Here is a 21,135-nt window from a genome sequence, read left to right as displayed (position 1 = left end):
GAGCTCTCCTTTCTGATTGTTGCTCACCTGTCCTAGAGGCAAAGAGAGTAATATGATTGTCTAGGAGTTGGTTGGGGTCTCACCAATTTATTTTACTGTAAAATGATTTTTTTATTTAAAAGAAGAGCATAATAAAAGTGCTCATGTTAATGTATTTTGTCTTCAATAAAAGGGAAGAAAAAATAAAATAGTTAATAGCAGGACTATGGCTACAAATTGGCTTTGGAGCTAACTGATCCTGTCAATTCACTTCTGTGCCTTTGTCTCCAAATAGTGGAAATCAGGAACCTGGATGGGCCATGGCCAATACTGAGCATTTACAGATACCCACATCATTATGGCCAAAATTGCTAAATAGTTGCAAAATGAGTTTCCACTCAGTTAGGGGGAAGCCGCATAGTCTCCTCAACCCACTGCTCCAGGCGGCACCGGTGCAGCAGGATGGTGGGTGAACAGCTTAGGTTCCTAGTCCCCAATCCAGGCTCTCTCAATGATGCAGCCTCTGGCACGTTACCAAACTTCAGTGCCCTCATATGTAACATGGGAACATCTTAATATCCACTTCAAAGTGTTATTGTGAGGATTACATATCTTAAGTTATATAAAATAAAATTAAATACGTAAGCGGAGACAGTTATAATATCAAACTCAAAGTGCTATTGTCAAGAGTAACTGTGTATTTTGCACAATACAAGGTCCACAGTAAGCACTCAGAAAGTTGGAGCTATTATTAAGTAAAATTTATACTCGTCATTTGACTTAAGTTGCCATGCAAACTAGTATTTATTTGTCATCTTAGATAGATAATTAATGGATCACATACAGTGTTTGCATTCTATGATCCCAACAATAATAAAAGTAGATCAAAGAGAGCTCCTGCTCTACCTCCTGAGTGTGAAGATGAGTTTACTCCAATGCTGTATGAATTATGAAGTGGGCTTTGGATAAAGATATTACAGACTTATCCATCTCATTCATTTGAGGAAATTAATGGCCAGTTCTAGACTAGATTTGGTTAAGTGATGTGCCCCTTTAAAACAAAGCCTTCAGAAAAGCTGTGGGCGGGTATAACAGGCATTCTGAGAAACAGTGTGTGCGGGAAGGGGCGAAGTTTATCATCTTCTGTCTACATCTGGCTGTCATTCACCTCACTGGAGCATGGTTGTTTATTTCTTGTAGCTTTGAAGCCAAGAAAATGCACCCAGAGATAAGTATAAGTCTACAAATGACATCAGACACACATTCATATCTGAATTCACACACACGCACACACACACGCACGCACACACAGTGGCCTGGCAATCTTTGTCTTACCTTCCTGTGACCCAGAAGCTCATGAACGTTGCTCAGAGAAAACTCCCTGGTGTCTAGTGAAGCCTGTAATCTCTTCTGCTTGTCCCTGGGATCATGTTTCATCCCGCTAGTGGCTCTGTGATAGATTACACTTTGCTTGATGGGAGACATCATCTGAAAAAGCACTGACACATCAGGTCTTTTCCTAACACTCCCACTGCCTTCCACTGCCATTGGCCAGCCTGACATTCACATCACCTGCTTCTGGATCTTATGCTCCTCACACCTGGAAATATTACTTCCAAGTTATTAGCATCCAGAGAAGTGACTTCCTTCCTTTCTTTGAGGAAATTGAAATCGTTTCAAGGTCATATGAGAAATAATGTGACTGAAAATTTAAAAAATAAAATAACTGATTTAAATGGTCATCCTCTGTGAAAATTCTCCTACCTTAAATCAGTGCTATGACTTTCTTTTTGAAGGTGACCAGTTTCATTAGCTCATATAAGGAAATCATTACTTGAAGTTATTAGAAACCTAGTTTAGAATGTTGAATATATATATATATATATATATATATATATATATATATATATTTTTTTTTTTCCTTGATTAAAAATTTGGACTATACAGAATGCCCAACCAGCCAGAGAGGAAAACACTGTTCTCGTGTATATGTATTTTATTTTCATATTTTAAATATGTATTTTATATAGCATGGACATATTTTATTGACAACTTTATATCTTGCTTTTCATGTTTATTTTACTTAAATATTGTATGTCTTCAATTTTTTTATTAAAATTATTTAATATCTTTATAAGCATCAAAACATCATTTAAATGTTAAAGAAATTCATTATAGTTTATTTAAGATTCTACCATGTTAAAATTTAGGTTGTTTGAATTTTTACTGCCAAAAATAATAGTGAGATTACAAATGTAATGCAAATATAAATTTGTGACTCAATCCATATTGTTGAAAGTCTTTACCAATTTCCATATCCACTCACAGTGTACAGAGGAGCAAGACTCTCCTGCCAGTTTCACCTCATGCTTTCTGGCTCCTTGAATATTCAAATCATTTTTAAAAGTATGGGGCTAAATGAAAGTTGAAATCAACTCAGTTTCTTTTATGCAAAACTTTCAGCTAATGAGCTGAGCATGTTCTTTTTATGTGTTTGTCCCCCCCCACCCCCCAATAATAATAGCAATGATAGTCCCTTCATTTGGAGACACCTTGTTTCAGAGAATGGTCTTAAAGACAATGTCAATGTTAATGCCACAGGGCATGAGAGGAATGACAGATGGACCTGCGTTTATATTAGTTCTTCTGACCCTGAAACATCTGTGAGAAGCAGACAGGAGCAGGCATTATCACCTACGCTTTACACTAATGGTACTAATGCTCAGGAGTAGGCAAAGTCAGCAATACAGAGTCAACTACTGTGTCATTCACAGCCTTCTCCCTTGTCTTCTGGAAAGCACTACACTATCAGCTGTTATTCATCCATCTCTTCCTCCCAGGGCCCTAAATGACTTTCATGTCAAAGTGAAGAAAAAATATAGGGCTGGACAGATCATGAATAGTGCCTCTTACCTGGGATTTGAAGACCAATGAGGTGTTGCAGAAATTGCTCCTACGTAGTTTGTTAATTGTCAAATAATTTTCTCTTGGGTGTCTCTGCAATGTAAGAGATTAGGGGCAAAATCCTTGCCTTTGGCAAGAGAAAGAAAGGTGGCAGGAGAGGGTGGAGTGTCTGGGGAGAGCCAAATCCCCTTGTACCTAGATGGCTGTGACCTTGGCAGGAGCTCCTAACTGGTCCCATAGCCCTCAGTATGTCCAGCCCCTGGCATCTGGCTGCCAGGCTCTTCCTTCTAGGTTTAAGGAGATGGATGGGATTCTTGCATAGGGATTAAGGGCTTCCTCAGAAACTCAGCCATCTGTCACCAATGGCTCTTGTATTTCTATAAGGTGAATAGAAACTTTTGTGCTTGGGTTTTGAATCCATCATAACCCATTCTTCCAATATATAAAAGTTTATTTTCCACAGTTTCTCATCAGTGCTTCTTCTTTCTCAGAGACTTGTACTCTTCCTGGAACTCACTAAATGCAAATCCTCCTCAAGGCCTCTTATCCTGTGCTCCTCCCATACTAGTTAGGATGCCTTTCTCCATCTTTTTCCATGACGCAGCCCCAAACTAGCCATCCCTCTTCAGGCTGACAAGTACAGTTAGCGCCCTATACTTACCTGATTCTCAGAGGTAGAGCAGGGCTCTGGAGCTCCCGAGCTGTGTCAACCATGGAACCTTGAGTTTTGCCCTGTGGAGAGGCTCAGGGGGTAACTTCAAGCCAGGCAGGCAAACCTAGGTTTCAGCGAGCTACATAGGGGCTTCGGGACAGTGGCTATATAGCAAACAATTGGGAAGTTTCAAAATTATAAAAATGGAACCATGGTTAGGGTGTACTAGTATGAACCCTCCACTTTCTACCCTTAGTGGGTCAACTCCATTGGGTTGTCTGTGCTAAGAAGAGGCATGGGGCCAAGTGCAGGCTGGGTAAATGTAAGCACTATGATCCAGGAACAGAACCCACCATAGGCTTGGGAAAGTAGAGGTGTCCAGGGGCTACATTGCTGGCCGTGCCTATTGCCTCTCAGATGTGCCTTCTCCTCAGAACCTCCCTCAAGCTCTCAGATCCATTATGCGTTCCTTGCTGTGAACCTCACACTTACACAGTATGATGCAACTTAGTGCTTGATTCTTTACTGTCATCATCATCATCATCATCATCATCATCGAAATATAGCTTTTGAGTACCTACTGTGGTCACAGCTAATTATCCTTCCCTCTAATGAGTGGGGAACATTACACCTCTCTCTGCTCCAGCATCCACACGCCATTTCAAAATTCAGAGTTCAACGCTGATGCTCTTACCTTGGCCATCTCCTCGCACTTGCTTTCTGCTCCCCTGCCCATCAAACATTTTGATGGCCACCCCTCTTCTCGTCTCACTCGCCTCTATGGTTAGACATGCACTTTTTGCTTGCTTCACCACCTTAATTACTCTCAACAAATAACTCTGTTTTTCCATTTGGTGTTCCAACTTTCTGCTTCCTTGCTCTGACTACACCTCATGTCCTCCAGCCCACAAGGCTAACAGTGCTTCCAAATATCACACACCAACCAGTGCTCACTATTGCCAAAATTCAAAGACAGCTTACCAGAGATTATAAGGAGAAATCACAGGGCTGGTAGTCAAGAAAGACCTAATGAAAGTGTGGGAACTTGACATGAACATTGAAAAGTGACATCTTTTAGATACCTTCAAGGTGATAGGAGTACAGTCCAAGTCGGGGAATGGTCTATGCAAAAGCCCAAGTTGGGGACCTAAGTGTTTCCGGGAAACAGTATGTTTTATTCTAGTCTAGTTGTTTGCAAGTGTTTTTCCTATCATTCTTAGTATTTTGTAGGCTTCGCAAAATAAACAGTTTTCTTTGTCACTCAGAGTTGAATATGTGACAGGAGATTTATAGATGAAGGTACTACATGTTGAGAAAAAGTATGACCTTCGAAGCCAGTAACATTAAATCTCAGAACTACTGCATAATAACTATAGAATCTGGATATCATAGTCACTCCTGAGATATTATAGGCATTGAATCATTAATAGTTAATAATAGTGTCGCAGTTATATGTATTGCCCCACTTTGCTCATTTCTTATTGTATGTTCCCCACAAAGACATAGTTCTATGATTGTGTCCATCCTGTTCTGTAAATAGCTTCTACAAGTACTATGCTAAAGACTTGAGATCAGTGATTATTAATATGTTAAGGGACACCTACCCCTATAAAAATATAATGAAAACTATGAGCTCATTGTATTTTGAATAGCACTTTGGGAGCACAGAGATGCCCTGAAGCCTATCCATGCACAACAGTCAAGAGCTCCAAGTTAAATTTTAAATTAAGAGAATAGTAGATAATATTAAAGCTTTTCTCCAGTTTTACAAATCCCTAATCATCTTATATAAGTGTTCCTTGTTCAATCACCAGGGATCTGAATAAGTAGAGACTTGACCCTGGATCAGTCCCATGTGGGATTGCTGGGATAGCTTCTCAGAAATTCTCATCTTCTTTCACAAGATTAGAAGATATCTGTATCTGCCAAGGTCCAGGTTATTTGAAAAGGAAAATTTTAATATAAAAATTGTTAGCTACTAGAAGATGGTTAACTACTAAAATGTTGTTTAAGAGGGAAATAGCAATTACAAAAAGTTAGATACTTCCTCTAGGCTACGAGAGAGTGGATAGTGAAGAAACAAGGGGCTAAGAGAGCTCTCCCTGCCCACCTCCCAGGCTGAGATTCGGGGGAGTCATGAGGTTGCCAGGGGAATCATGCAGCCCGCAGAGAGCAGAGATCCTTGCCAGAAAGCGTGGGTCTGAGCTGCCTGTGGAAGCTCACAAATGGGGAGTGTGGGTTGAGTCCACAGCTGGAGCTCAACTGTGCAGAGCCACTGGGCTCCCACTGACAAACAATCATGGAGGAAAAGAACCCGGGAGGGAAGTGTCTTCCAAAGGCTATTCCCCGGGGTGCCCCTCTAGTGCCTTCTACTTTCAGAGCCTAACTTTTGGCAAGGGAACAAAAGATAAATGTTTAAGGGGTCCAACTCCCGTAGCAACAGCAGGACGGAGAGAGTGGCATTGGAGCTGAGGCTTGGAAATGGGTAATTGGGACATTAGTTTTTTCCTTTTAAAAACACAGATTAAAAATTAGATGCCCTGGACATCTACAAAAGAGGTTGGGAAGACAACAGGAGGCACACGCATGTTCATGACTTACTGTCGCCTGCCATAGCCTTGGACAATAATGGCATGTCTCACAAGTGTGTGGATACAGAATCTCACACACAGGTCCGGGCTCATGTGAGGGGTAAAATATCAATTATTTAGCTTGGTCATTACATATATGCTTAATAGTGACACTACATTCACTCTCTTTTATGGATCCATGTAATTTGTTACATGAGAAAGAATTTCTCATGCTCAAAAAGATTAGGGCCTCAGTAGGTAGACATGCATTAGAAGTACCCACACAGTTTACCACGCTACATAAATTGTGCCAAATGTACATATGCCACAGTTCCCACAAAACTTCTCAGATTGTACCAAAAGATTTTCTCATTCCACTTACTCTACTTACTCTCCCTTCCTCCTTTGAAATTGTTTTAATTTCCGGCTATATCTTTTTCATTTTCTCTGGTACCTTAGTTCAGCTCATCACTCCCTGCCTGTCATTCCTCAGGGTTGCCCACTCTTTCCCACGGTGACAGGAAGACCTGACATTCCCCTACCTTCAGGCAAGAAAGTAAGCCCTTTGAAAGGCATTCATATCAGCCCTCATTGATCCAATACAATCAATGTCTCATCTATTTAAAAGTAATGATAATTTAAAAATGCAAATGAAAAGATTGACTATGCCTTTGAGAAAGTAGCTCTGAGATCAGAGCGAGGCCCACAGGCCACATTCAGTCTCTGTTACATTCGGTGTGTCTGGTACACACCCCATGTTTGAACCGATCTGGGGTGATGGAACACCTTAACCCCCAGATCTGCTGCAGGTCTGTGCCGCGTGGGGAGAGCCTGTAAGCACAGAGGCTGCGGGCCCATCCCAGACTGTGGGTCGTTCAGTGCCCACTTCCCCAGGTGAAGGGGCACAGACAGCCCAGCAGACGCCCTCAGCTTCCGAGGCTGGCTTTGGTGCGTGTTCTCTACCCCACGTGCGTGGACAAATAGAATCTTCACGCTGGAAACATATTAAAACCCCCTCCACATGCTGTTGGTAAACTGGGAAGCCTGTGGGTTATCAGACTTAATTCAGTGTGTGACCATGGAAAGAAGCAAGGCCAGCTAAGAAACATCTCTACATGGTTTTGCCCATAAGATTAAGCACTGATGACCAGGGGTTGGTGACCTATGCTGTGAGTCAGGGTCCAGTGGCCATGACACAGGGTCCCTGCGGCCCTCACACCCTCCGCAGGCAGCAGGGGTCCCGGGTTCATAGAGTCCTGAGGTGACCAGGGCACACACTGTTCCCAGAAAGCACAGGAGTCCCAGCCCTCTCACCAGTATAACAAAATAACAACCTAGAAGCCAATAAGTATTTTGAAAATAATACATAATTCCGTTAAAAATTGATGGTTACAGGTTACAGGAAATTTGGAAAATACAGAAAAGTAGGGGGAAAAATGACATGCATTCTCACAATATTATAAAAATGTATATTTTCTAGTCTACTTTTTTAAAGGAATAGTCTTTAAATATTGTGTGGCCAACTTTTCTCTTCTTATCTGGACACCAGTCAGATGGTTTGGAAGGCCCACTCCAATGACCGAATTCTGTCTTACTCACCTCTTCAATGTCCCATCTCCAAAAACGGCCTGGGTCCTAGATCCCAGGGGCTCCACAGAACCCAGGGAAATGCAGGTCAGCCCACAATACTCGCTAAGGTCTGGTTATCTGGAGGCCACTTCGCTTGCTTGTATCAGCTCTTTGTTGCACATATGCAAACATAATTTTCCTCCAGCTTTTCTAAGATTTTTGGATGGGCTGACTACCAAATTGAGAAGAAAAATGTCCAACATTGATTAGGGACGTACATGCGAGGGAGCCAGGAGAAGATGAGACCCGGAGCACACGGCAGGAGGCGCATATGCTCCTCCGGACTGAGAGGGAAGGCAGGGCTCTGGGGCTTCACGGGAAAGCGGGCAGTTTCCGGGTGGATGGGAAAGAGCACGCCTGCGCTGAACAATCTCGCTGGCCACCCAGGGACCATGGGGCACAGACGGGGGTCCGGCAGACAGGCTGTGCAGGTTCCTCCCTGCCTGCCGCCCTTGATTCACCCTGCTGAGGGGGGTGCTGGGGGCGTGTGCTGTGGGGTGTGCTGAGGGGGTGTGCTGAGGGGGGTGCTGAGGGGGTGTGCTGTGGGGGTGTGCTGTGGGGGGGGTGCTGGGGGTGTGCTGAGGGGGTGTGCTGTGGGGGGGGTGCTGGGGGTGTGCTGAGGGGGTGTGCTGTGGGGGGTGTGCTGTGGGGGGGGTGCTGAGGGGGGGTGCTGAGGGGGGTGCTGAGGGGGATGTGCTGTGGGGGGTGCTGAGGGGGGGTGCTGAGGGGGGGTGCTGAGGGGGTGTGCTGTGGGGGGGGTGCTGAGGGGGGTGCTGAGGGGGGTGCTGAGGGGGATGTGCTGAGGGGGTGCTGAGGGGGTGCTGAGGGGGTGTGCTGTGGGGGGTGCTGAGGGGGAGTGCTGAGGGGGGGTGCTGAGGGGGTGTGCTGAGGGGGTGCTGAGGGGGTGTGCTGTGGGGGGTGCTGAGGGGGATGTGCTGAGGAGGGGTGGTGAGGGGGATGCTCTAAGGTTTCCTTCCTGAAGCAGGTTTTTCTATCTGAATTTCTTTAGGCAGATAAAGGGGGGAAGGTCAAAGGTTCTTTCTGAGTCTATTGCTAATTAATAACCAGCTTAAAATTAATATCCAAAAAGGCATATTTTGAGGTACCAAAGCTCTACTCCCCTTGAGACTCGCCTTTAAACTTTCAATAAGAAGTTTCAGGATCTAGAAGCTCAGTTGGTAGGTTGCTCCATATTTCATTGACCTAATCACTCAGTCCTGAGAATAAGGTTTTTCTGTTTCACCTTGTGTCTCATTTCAGGAGGGAATGAGGAGAATGGGCTCCCAAATTAGGCCTGTATTATGTAAGTAAGCAATCAGGTGTTTAATAAGAGGCGTTTCTATGGAAACGAGATGGAAACAAAGGCTAATGTTTAGAGCAGGTTATAAACAGTTTTTGAGCCTGAGTGGCTGACAGGTCAGAAGGTTTCTAGCAGCGGGCTCTCAGCTTCTGTGGTGCGAGGGCGGCAGTGACGACACCCGGGATTTCCCTGCTTTGCCGCTTCAGCGACTCTCCTCATGTCACTGGGGGGTCAGGCAAGCTTTTTGTTTGTTTTTTTACATTCCAAAAGACGTGAAGCATCTAAACATGAGCATTTCCGTTTCTCTGAGGTTCATATGAAGTCAACTGGGTGCAGTTTGCAGGCTTCAGGAAAAAGGGCCGTTTTATTCTCAGTGACTAAGTCAGAGGATGGGAGAAAATTGAAAATGTTGGATCAGAAATTTGCAACCAAGTATTTGAGAAAACTCGAAGAATACAGCATCCAGTCCAGGTTAAAGCTAAATAACAAAAACCTCAAATAAGTTAATAAGACTAGACTAGAATTTAATATCCATAAGAGTGTGTGTAATAGTTTTTACTGAAACACACATTTTCTCTCTAAAATCACCCTCATGTTTCTAACCACAGATAGCCCAATTAAACTGATTTATTTGCAAGTAAGTGTAGTTTCAATAAATTTGCCCTTTTTTTGCATAAATACAAAACAGCAATCGATCATATAGGCTCTTTTAAACCTGCTTTGCTGGAATTTTTCATAAGAAATCTTCAGGTTGAACTTGAAACAGACTTTTGAGTCCAAGAGTCCAAAACAAATACAAAGTCCCTCAGACTATGCCTGCAGGACCTTCAGATTTGGGTTCACTTTCCTCCTCTCAAGTTCCCCCAAATATTCTGATGTTTGTGCACCTGCCAGAAATTGTCCTTCTTTTTTCACCTGGTAAGGCTGCTCTGGTTTTCCAAGGGTTTCACTGGCTCTCACCATCAGTCCTGTTTCTCCAGGCTGTCTGATCACATCTGAGTCCATGAAGGTCTCTCAAACATGACAGCTGAGCAAAAGCCTTGCTAATATCACCAGTCTCCAGTTGTGTCATGTTGCAAAGTGACTAGATTATTATTAAACTTATGCAAATGACCAGATTGCTATGAAAATAATACTCACTGAGTTTTTAAATTCTGGAGGGATGAAGTAGGGAGAAAACGATAAATGTTTTAATTCTGCTTACAAAGGTATAATTTATCCAACTGCTCTAGGTCATGTGTAATTTAAGACAAACAAGTTTCCCTATATCAGGAAAATAAAGTATTAAAAAAAAATTCAACAATATTTTAAACAGAAAGTCATAAAATTATAATCATCTTCATTAATTCAGTCTCATGTAATTAATTATTGTTTATCCTCATCTTTTGTTACTAGTTTTATGAATCCAGTTTTTCTTAGAGTGTGGCAAATCGTCCCGTTTAAAGGTATGATCTGAAAGTTCATCAGAAACCTGTATTTTAGAGTAAGTCAGAATTCTCTCAATGGCTTTCTAAAGATGAAACATATTTGTAAAAACAGTAAAGTGAAACAAGAACTGTCTATAAATGACAAAAAAATAAAAGAAAAAACACACACCTTAAAATGACATGGTTAAAGTTCTAAAAACAATGCAATTGAAAAATAAATTTGCTTTTCTTTATAACACACAACATTTTGAGATAGCTATAATTCCAACTGAAAATATTGTATCAGGACATATCAGAATTTTAGAAATTTCAAACAATTCTTTACCCATATAATACACCTTAGAGGTTTTTCATCATTTATTTTACAATGCTCCCCATGCAACTTAATGTACCAAAAACTAAATTTTGTGAGGTATTCCAGGTCAAGGAAAGACTCTATTTAAACCTTGAATTTTGAGAAGTTTGTCAAACACATGAAAAGGTTTTGACATTTGACTAACAAGATCACAGATCATTATGAAACAATACTTAATTATCCACTTAACTAAAGTGACAATAAAAGATTTAAAGACAAATACAAAAGATTACATAATTGTTAGAAAACTTTAGTTCTTACTATAGAGGGGATTCAGTTTTCCTAAGTGGTCAAGGACCTGATTAACACAACAAAAAGCTCAGACAATTATTTTGGTAAAACACAGAATCTTGGCTTTCCAGGCAGAAAACATTATATAATCTTATTAGGAATAAACCAGTCAGCAGTGGGAAACTGCCTTTTTAATAGAGAAAGAAAACCAAACTAATTTTTCCTGACCTTACTTTTGGTATTTAAATTCACTTAATTAAGTTCATTCCAATTTCATTCATCTTATCACACATGGAATTTTCTTTCTCAAGATTCCATTTCATAAACCTCCTACAACTTTCATTGTAATTCCCTCAAAAAATGCATCTCCATAATTTATACCTTCTTTTACCCAAAAACATGCATTAATTTCCTTTCATCTTAATTAGAATTTTTTATTTTTATTTTTAAAATATATCTTTATTGATCTCAGAGAGAGGAAAAGAGAGGGAGAGAGAGAGAGAGAAATACCAATGATGAGAGAGTCATTGATCGAGCCCACAACCCAGGCATGTGCCCCGACTGGGAATCGAACCCAGATCGCCTGGATCCTAGGTTGACACTCAACCGCTGAGCCACGCCTGGCAGGGCTTAATTAGAATTCTTAACCGTTAGAAACTTTAATTTCTAATAAAAAACTAAAAGTAAGGAGCTAGCTTTCTTTAGATTGGCAAATTTATAAATATATTTTGTAACTTCTAGAAATATAGGTTCTTTTATTTTATTTATTTATTTTTTGTTAATCCTGAACTGAGGATATTGTGTCATGAAAGTTACAAATAAAAAACTTGGAAAACTATTTCTCTAACCTTCTTCCTTGTAGATAAATAAGAAATAGAAAAAAAATTAATTATGTGAATCAAAATCAACATATTCCACCACCCAGAGAGAGCTAGTATTTTGCACATTAGTCTGTTCTATGCCTACCTACTTCTACAGGTCTACTTTATCTGATTTATATGTGCACATTTGTATTATGTTTCCTTTATTTGGTACTATGTTATGAACAATTTTATGTTTACCATAAACATTGCTATTAGTGACAAGAAAAGAGTATGTCATGTGGATATACCATAATTTACCTATTCCTTTAATTTTAGACCCAGGTTTGTATTATTATAAATAATGCTGCTTATTGTATAAGTCTTAGTCCAATGTCAAATTATTTCCTGAAAATAGATTTCTAGAAGTGAAAGTAAAGTACCAAAAAGGACTATTAATATTTTTTAAACTTCTTGATTCATATTTTTAAATAGCTTTGCACAATATTTAGTGCAAGCAAAGAGTGTTTAGAATAGAGTTAGAGCTTTACTCTGTGCCTTGAAACTAACTAAGAGCTTATAGGTTCAGTCATGGGTCTGCTTTTCATGACTTTCCACTTCCCACCCCCAAGGATATCCTCTGGATTTTGCTTCTGGGTAAAAGGCACTGCTCTTTGCAAACTCCAGGAACTCAGGTGGCAGCGGTCATCTCTGAGGCAAAGGGAGTAAGCGCAAAACAAGGTCAGAAACTGGGGGCACACAGGCAGGAGCGGGGGACCTGGGAGCTATAGGCCAGGGACAGGCAAGGGCAGGGGAGGGTCTCTGAGGCCAAGGGCAGTATGTGGCTCTCATGGGACCTCTGCTTACTGATGGGTGTAAGCAGCCCCCTCATGGGAGGCCAGAGGAGAGAGCCACGTGGGGAACCACCCGCCAACCTACCTCGCTCTTTGGCCGTCAGTTGGGTGTTTCCTCCAATTTAAAGATGCTTCTCTCCTGCGTGTCCCTCAAATGAAAAGCCAAGAAAAATTATCTCTATCCTTGAGGTCTCCTTTGGCAGAAACAAAATGCCGCATTGTGTAGATTAATGCCAAGCACCTATTCTACTTTAAATTAAAAAAATGCCTTTTTTTGTCTTCTCACACTTTAATCCAAACCTATCCCCAACCCCACTCCTTTCTACTTATCGCCCCAACTGCAGATCAGAAAGGCTCTCATGCACTCCTGTTGCACCTGCTCCAGCAACACAGACGGCTCTGATGCACGTAACTACGGCTGTGATGATGGCCCATGTCCCCATCCCGACGCAGCACAAGCTCCAGGGGGACGAGGGCTGAGCCTGCCTGTCTCCTGGGCTGCGTCCTTCCCAGCAGGACCAAGCCCGGCCCCTATGAACTACTTAATCCATATCTGCTAAGTAAATCAACTCAAGAATGCAAGAGTCTATCTCCACACATAAAACATAAAAAAAAAAAAGAGCTTTAAATTGCTCCTGCTTTTCCAGAGCTTGTGAATTGGGAAGATAGCTTTAGCTCACAGGGCACCCTTCCCCTTCCATATGCTGACAGCATGCTAGTCAGTCCTGGTTGTTTTCAGACAAATCAAATTAGAAATGGTTGTACTCATTTGGAAAATCAAGAATGGCTTTGAAATCTTTCCCCGCAAATTAGATTGAATCAAGATCATTTTCCCCATCTCAGAGATGCTTGATTGTCTTTGTTTGGTGCCTCATAATTGAAACCCAGCTCTGCACTGCTAACTTTCTTTTTTTCCCTGTTCACCAGGGTGTTGTCATGTCTGGAAGATGATTAAAAACAAAACAAACACCCTCGATGAAAATACTTTGTAAATAACAGCTTAGCACAGTGATATTACCCTTGGAAATATCATATTTAGAAAACTCTAATACCAGTCAAGGCAAGCAGAACTTCAAGCTGGGTCCTATGCATTCCCTCCAGGCCTCAAAATTTGTTTTTTGTTCTGCCGTATTGGACATGTCACCTCCACTCAGGACCAAAGGAAGGGATGCACCAGACTTGGCTGTGTAGCCTTCTAGGTAGACACCCATCCTTCACTTACCCGTCCCACCTATGCAGTCCCTTGCTCTCGCTGCTGCCTTGAACCCCAGACTTCATTCAAACTAATTCTACCCTGGGTCAAAGCCTATTCCCAAACTATTCTTAGAGTTAAACAAACTCAAAAAGAGTCTGAATACTTTGCTACAAATCAATGATAAAGATTTATTCAAGGGTCTTAGGGTTTGCAAACTGAAAACACTATCAGGCAATACCCCGAGTGTTCCAAAGAGGAAAGAAACGATGAGGGTTCTTAGAATAATAACTGTTTTCTTGAGTGGAGTCAGGCCAGCACGCTCAGCCTCCGGGTTGGTCTGTGATGGTGATCCTCCAGAGGACCTGCGGTCTGGATAATGGATGTCAGGTCGTCTTGATAATTCATGACAGGTGGACAGTAAACATTCTTTGTTTAGTCCTTCAGGAGGTAATTAGGGTGTTATCTGGAGATTTCACATATATTTAGGCATTAAATCAGGACTGAAAATGTCCAACCCTTGACCTCCCAGGCTAGTTAAAATAAGACTAGAATTGTCTCCTCAGCCTCAACCTATTTGATTTTTGTAATTTAGCATCTTACTACAGTGAATTCATTTTAATTCGTCACTCTTTCCTCACTACCTATGACCTCAAGTCCTTTTTCCACAGAGTGGCCCACTCTTTAAACCTCTCCCCTTTTACCTCTTTTTCTATGGGGCATATCTGGCAGTGAGACTCCTATGCCTGGGTGCTAAAGCCCCTGGGTCCCAGACCTGTCCGATGGATTTCTGGTCTAGGTACCCTTCCATCTGATGCCAAACCCTCCCACACACACATCAGAGGCATGAGGAGGGTTTTTGTCCTGATGGGCATACAGGGGAACAATGACCAGCAAGTGCAACAAACACTTTATATGATTGTAGTGAGGTTGTGGCTGCCAGAGCCCCGGGACTGATGCAGCTCCTGGGGAGCCAGGCCCATGTCTGAGGCTGCAGCATCCTAATCATGTCAGGTCCCCTGCACATCCTGGGACCTCTGACCTTGCATTCTCCTCACATGCCTTTTGTCTACAGCTTCTCTATTTTCAAGTTATCGATTTAAAGCAGAGCTAAGAATAGCTTTCTGGTGTCTTCCACAAAATAACTAAGTGGCTTTACTATAACAGGCAGTAGGTGGGTTTGGGTAGTGAAACGAATCCAAAGGAATGCACTTGCCAAATCGAGATAACTAGAGAAAGATGGTAGCTATCATCACTGCCCAAAGTTTGATTGAAAAAAGTGCCCACAAGTGAAACATCTATAAGCATGTCTTCATCGAAGGGCCCATTAGCCATAGCCTATGGCCTGTGCAGCCAACACGAGATCAGCAAGTAAGTAGAAATCTTAAAAGGGAGTGGACCCCTAGCAGAGAGATAAGGCAACACCTAGGTGAGAAATTCTGTCACAGTTAGCTTTTGCTGCTAAGGGCTAAAGTTTTTCATGTACATTCATGACCTCAACTGAAATAAGCAAGCACATGCGTTCAGTCAGAGAACACAGTACAGCCATCTGTGAGTGCCTTTCTCCTCACTTCTGCAGGTCCCTGTTCTAGTTGAGTCAACCATGGTATTTTCTTCCACGCTGAGGCCTGGCTAGCAACCCCGTGGCCCATGAACAAGTGGTAATGGGCTCCATGTTTAGGAATGTTTGAAAAACACTGTTTAACACAATTCAGCCTGTCCCATCTCTCTTGCACTCACATCCAGACCATGAAGGCAGTTCCCATATTGTGTCCTGTGTCCTCAGGCAGAGCAGCATCTTCTGAAGCGGGCCCCTGGGTACCACAGAGAAGCTGCTTCTGACAGTTAATCTGATTGGCTCTGGGGTCACATGCAAAGACTTAATAGATTCGAGTTCTCTCTGTTAGGTGCTCCTTGCCCATCTAACTGTGATATCTCCTTTTTGAGCCCCTCCATCGTGGAGGAGGCTTTTTTTGGGGGGGGGGTATTGAATGTCAGTCAGCATTTGACTTTGGATTTGGTGGAAGCCTGTCAAGGATGCGTTTGGAAGGAGGGCGCCACTCAGAACCTGAGTCTCTCTCACTGCTTTCTTCGCATTTCCCTGGCACAGCCCTTGGGCCAGCTCCCAGCTCAGCGGGTTGCCCATCATTTCTCTCACTGCTTCATCTCCAAGAGAGCCGTAGCCCCTGCAGCTCCTGGCCATGTTAGCGTTGACCTAGCATCCGCGTTGTAAAGTATTTTAGGACCCTTTTTCTGAAAAGGGGAGAGGAGAATGCATAGGCAATGGGTTGGTTGTTAGACCCTATTTTTACAAATTCAGCTTTGTTTTTAAAACTATGCAATAGTATCATCTTCTCTGCTTCCTACTTTTACATCTTTATTTATAGAAACTCTCGCTCTGTTCCCTGAAGCTAGAAAGAATGGGTAGGGGAAAGGCCTGGGTTTCCTTCCTTATGCCTCGAAATATTGTAAAGTGAGGGCTTTTTAAATGTAAATACTTGGTTACAATTCTCCTGAGAGCAACAGAAATGATTCAGAGATGCCTCTTCCTGCCCAAAGTGAACAAAGGTGGTAAGGATAAGAGTGTTCAGCGTCAGGTACCCAAAGAAAGAGGCAACCGGTGCGAACCCTAGAGCCTTAGAATCCAGTTCAACAGCCTCAGGTTGCAAAAGAGGAGGCTAAGCCTGCAGAAGTGACCCCAGGAGAGCTGAGCTGGGATCACTCACGTCCCGGGAGAGCTGGGCCAGACGGGGCATGGAAGGCATGTCCCACCCACCCCCTCTCCTCCCGCTTGCCCTGGGCTCAGCACTGGGGGGACACGGCAGGGGCGCACTCTAGAAACAGAGCTCGGGACATCTTGGGCATGAGGGCGGGGACAACAGGTGCAATATAAAGGGGGCGTGGGGAAAGGCGTGGGGGAGGTGGCCTGCAGTGGGCCCAGGACACCATCTAAAGGCAGCACACACCCCGATGCCTTTTCAAGTTTCCTGCTCCCCGGGCAGCAGAGCGCGGGGCACTGCACAGCCTCCCCTTCACCTGTGAGACTCCCTGAGACATGTATTTGGAGCCCTTGACGCCAGAATCTAGCCAGGGACACTTGAGTGTCCCTCAAGAATGTTTGTGTCCCCAGGCCTGTTTCACAAGTGCTTGGGGCCCAGTAGACGCTCAGTGGAGTGGCGGGAGTCAGAAAGGGAGCTCCAAGGCCGCCTGTCAGGTGGGAGTGAGCGGATCAAATAGGGGAAATCTCAACTCCTCTGGACCCCAAATGTCCTGAGGCCCCCCTTCCATGGCTGCCGATCCAGAGGCCACTGGGACAATAGCTAGGGTTGAGCTAAACACTGGATTTTACATCAATAGGATGTGGGGTCCCGAGTGAGTCTCCCTGGGATGCGGCACCTGGCCCTCGGGTTACGTCAAACCGAAATCAGGGGAAACCAAGGAACTTGCCTTCTCTCAGCCCCTTTTGCTCATTCTTTAAACAAGTGACAAGTAGGGTGTAACTATGCAGAGCACCTGGGGTCTGCAAGGAGGTGCCCAGCCTCCTGCTGGACAGTATAAATGCTGGGCGTTTTTTTGATAAATAGCAGGAGCTTTACCCTTTGACACATTAATTACCTTCTGGGATCTAACCTCCAGGGAAGAAAACATCTAGGTGATGAGTGCAAATGATTAATGCAAGAGTGTGCTCATGGCCTCCCTTGATGAGTGAACCACAGGAGGCTGCTCTTGGTGGAAGTTTGTTTGGAGACGGCTGAGTGTTTTCGCAAATACAAGACAATCATACACAAGCTTGGGACCTAGGCAGGTTTTGCAGACTATGACGTGTTTGGGGCTGAGGAGTTAACCTGCTCTAGCGCAGAGCTGCACTATGTAGCCCACTCTGCTACCAGGCACCTTAGCGGGGAGTTGAATTCAGGCCGCCCGTCCAGCCAGATGCTCTCCTTTCGTAATTCCTGACTCTTTTTTTGCATAAGTGGCCCTGGCTGTGTGGTGAACATCAGGAAAAGGCAACCGTCAGGCCGTGGAGAGATTTACGTGGAACTTGATGTGACCATGACTGTTTAGATGAGAACATTGTGTCACGCTCACCTGAATGAGTTTGCTGCATTGTGATAGAGATTTGTTTGGTGTCTAAAACTGATGAATGACAGGATGGGAAACAGCCTGCGGTCGGCTACGGGGTTTGAGATAACAGTTCCAAATGGTTTTCATAATGTAACACCTATTCACAATTCGCAAGGCCCCCCTGCCTTCCCCTCATGCGGGTGAACTGACTCGGCCGCGTGGCTCGGGTGGGCACAGACACCGCCCTTACCCCCCGTAACCCCCTCGCACCCCAGGTAAGCGTGGCCCTGTCCTCGCTGTGCGGAGCATGGTGCTCTTCCTCTCCTTCTGTTCTAGGTGGGGCCCACTTAACACCCCACCCTCCACTCCCAGGGTTTCTGAGAACATAGTAATGCATTAAAAAGCTGGCCCGCCCGGCCGGGCGTGGCTCAGTGGTTGAGCGTCGACCTGGGATCCAGGAGATCTGGGTTCGATTCCTGGTCAGGGCACATGCCTGGGTTGCGGGCTCGATCAATGACTCTCTCATCATTGATGTTTCTATCTCTCTCTCCCTCTCCTTTCCTCTCTCTGAAATCAATAAAGATACATTTAAAAAAAAAAAAAAAAAGCTGGCCAAAATCCCCTGCTGCTTGTAAGTCGGAGTGATAACATCAGCGAGCACACCACCTCATGGTCCCGGGCCCTCCCTGCCCCGCTCAGTGATCAGAAACGTCAGCTTCCCTGTAATCAGGCCCCAGGAATGCCATCTTGCTAGTTTCTCCAGAGCGTCACACCCTCCTGCAGGCCGAAGAGGTTAGCTGGGCACCCTCCGCCCTCCTGCCCCAGTCCGCCCGGGAAGCATCGCTCCTGCAGTTATTTCCTCCACCACTCCCCTGGGAGCCGCTGCCTCCCTCCTTCAGCACATTCCACACTGTAACAGAGGTTCCTCGTGTGTCTCTTTAAAAGGCATCCCTGTGCTTGGCTCATCGATGATTTACAACACAGATTTATTCCGTGAATGGATGTAACTATGTTTACATCTGGTTCTTTAAAAAATATCGATGCCCCGCCACCCCCACCCCGACTGCTCCAGGTCTCCGAGGGCCTCTGCAGGCAGCGTGGTGATCCCTGGCACAGGAGCCGAAAACCACCTGGTGGGTGTCTATGAGCAAAGCTGACGCACTTTCTCCTTTAAAATCTTGCAGCTGAATGTGGGATGATCCTGAAATTAAGGTCAGCTCCAGGTGGTTGTTTATATCAGCTGCCAGGCTGCAGAATAAAAAATGGCTTTTACATGTTTGACTTTTATTGTTTTCCAGGGCAATGTCACTTTTTCCTGCTCCGAACCACAAATTGTTCCCATCACATTTGTCAACTCCAGCAGCAGCTACCTGCTGCTGCCCGGCACCCCCAGAATCGATGGGCTCTCGGTGGGCTTCCAGTTTCGAACGTGGAACGCGGACGGTCTGCTGCTGGCCACAGAGCTGTCTGAGGGCTCCGGGACCCTGCAGCTGAGCCTGGAGGGCGGGGCCCTGAGGCTGCTGATCCAGAGAACGGCCGAAAGGGCGGCTGAAATCCTCACAGGTACATCTGCTCGCAACCTCGCGCTCGCTTTCTGACTCACCCAGATCAACAAATGCTTTGCGGTCTGTTTATGCCGAATCCGGCTCCCAGGGATGGGGATGACCCAGTGTTCACAATTAACTCTCCGCGGAAGGGGCAGCAGCTCTAGCTACGCGGCTTTGGCGAGTCCCTCGGCGTCCTGATCCTCAGCACTCTCATCTGAGAAGCAGAAATAAGATTTCCTAAATTTTTTTCAGTTTAATACCATTGAGCATATTGGAGACCATTTGCAGAGCACTTTGCTCCGTCTCCCTCCACAGACATGGCCCTTGTCCTGTGGAATCTCCACCATGCTCGTCCAGGGAAGGTAGTCCTCCCATTTTATAGGTGAGGAAAGGACGGGTCTCGGGGGCTAGACATCTTCCAAGCTCACTCCGCAAGGAGCGAGGGTGCCAGTTTCATCCTGACTTTGTCCGACTTCACAGTCCGTAGCTCCCTTGTGAGCCACACTGCTGTCGACACTTACAGCCACCAAATTCCAGTTCAAGCAAAATTTGTTTTATTTTTTTATTTTATTTTTTTTAAATATGTCTTTATTGATTTCAGAGAGAGGAAAGGGAGGGAGAGGGAGAAATAGAAATATCAATGATGAGAGAGTCATTGATCGGCTGCCTCCTGCATGCCCCCGACTAGGGATCAAGTCCGCAGGCTGGGCATGTGCCCTGACCGGGAATGGTCCCCCGATCACCTGGATCCTAGGTCGATGCTCAAATGCTGAGCCACACCTGGCCGGGCAAAATTTGTGAGTTTTAAAAATATTCTAAACATACATTTTTAAGTTATTAAGTAAGTTCTGCTACATATGGCATCTGGCAATGACAAGGCTTTTAAAATTGTCCTCAAGTAGTTGAGGCTTAAGAGCACTCACTTTCATAGCAACACAGTATGACTCTAATGTACAGCAATATGGAGCAGATCTAAGACAAGTCCCATTTTACGTGACTCTGACTCTGCTGTTTCTTCAACAGAACAGTGACCCCCCATGTGTCATCTCGCTGATGCCTCTGTCCCCCCAGCAGCAGTGTGCTGACTTAGCTGACGTGTGCTCACTGAGGTCAGACCACCTGCCAGGCTCTGAGCAGGGCTTAGACTTGCTGCTGGGCCAACATTCCTTCCATCAGCCTCCTGGGTACACAGTGTGAGTCAGACCCCCTCCTCTGTGTACCCTGGGCCAGCATCCATCCCGGATTACACCACATGGCATTTTAATTGTTTAAATGTTTTCCTTTCCACACTGTACTTTGAGTTTTGTTATCCAAATTAATTAGAGAAATTTAAGTTAAATTGTAAAGGACATTACTTAATATTTGAGGTTAGGTCAGAGTATGGGACAACCTCAAGGGCCAATAAGTGTACAAAAAGGCCCCTCAGCCCCCTGGGAATAGAAATGCCTGGGTCTGGGCATCAGACAAGTAGGTTCAAAAGGCACCTCTTCTCACTACTCTTAGGCCCTGGATAAGCTTCTTAACGTTGTCTTATACACAGGTGAGAGTGTGTTAGTGATCTAAGCTGCAGGACAAATTACAGCAAAGTTTAGTGGTTGTGAATATCTGTGGTGCCTCAGTGTCTAGGATT

The 21,135-nt window shown here is 44.4% G+C and overlaps 1 protein-coding gene across 3 annotated transcripts in view; it reads left to right on the top strand.

Moving 5' to 3' along the window:
• The window catches only part of CNTNAP5 (contactin associated protein family member 5), a gene marked incomplete at its 5' end in the record, with an annotated part of 726,412 nt that overhangs the window by 363,536 nt on the left and 341,741 nt on the right, over window positions 1-21,135 (top strand). For all 3 annotated transcript variants that reach the window (XM_081142435.1, XM_081142434.1, XM_081142436.1), the window contains one exon: window positions 19,257-19,521. In XM_081142435.1, coding sequence (XP_080998561.1) covers window positions 19,257-19,521 — 265 coding nt within the window. The remainder of the gene's footprint in view (window positions 1-19,256; window positions 19,522-21,135) is intronic.

The sequence above is a fragment of the Miniopterus schreibersii genome, assembly GCF_964146895.1.
Source record: "Miniopterus schreibersii genome assembly, chromosome: 7".
Lineage (NCBI taxonomy): Eukaryota > Metazoa > Chordata > Mammalia > Chiroptera > Miniopteridae > Miniopterus > Miniopterus schreibersii.
Note: the sequence above shows the minus strand (reverse complement) of the source record. Positions and strands in the feature narration are given on the sequence as shown.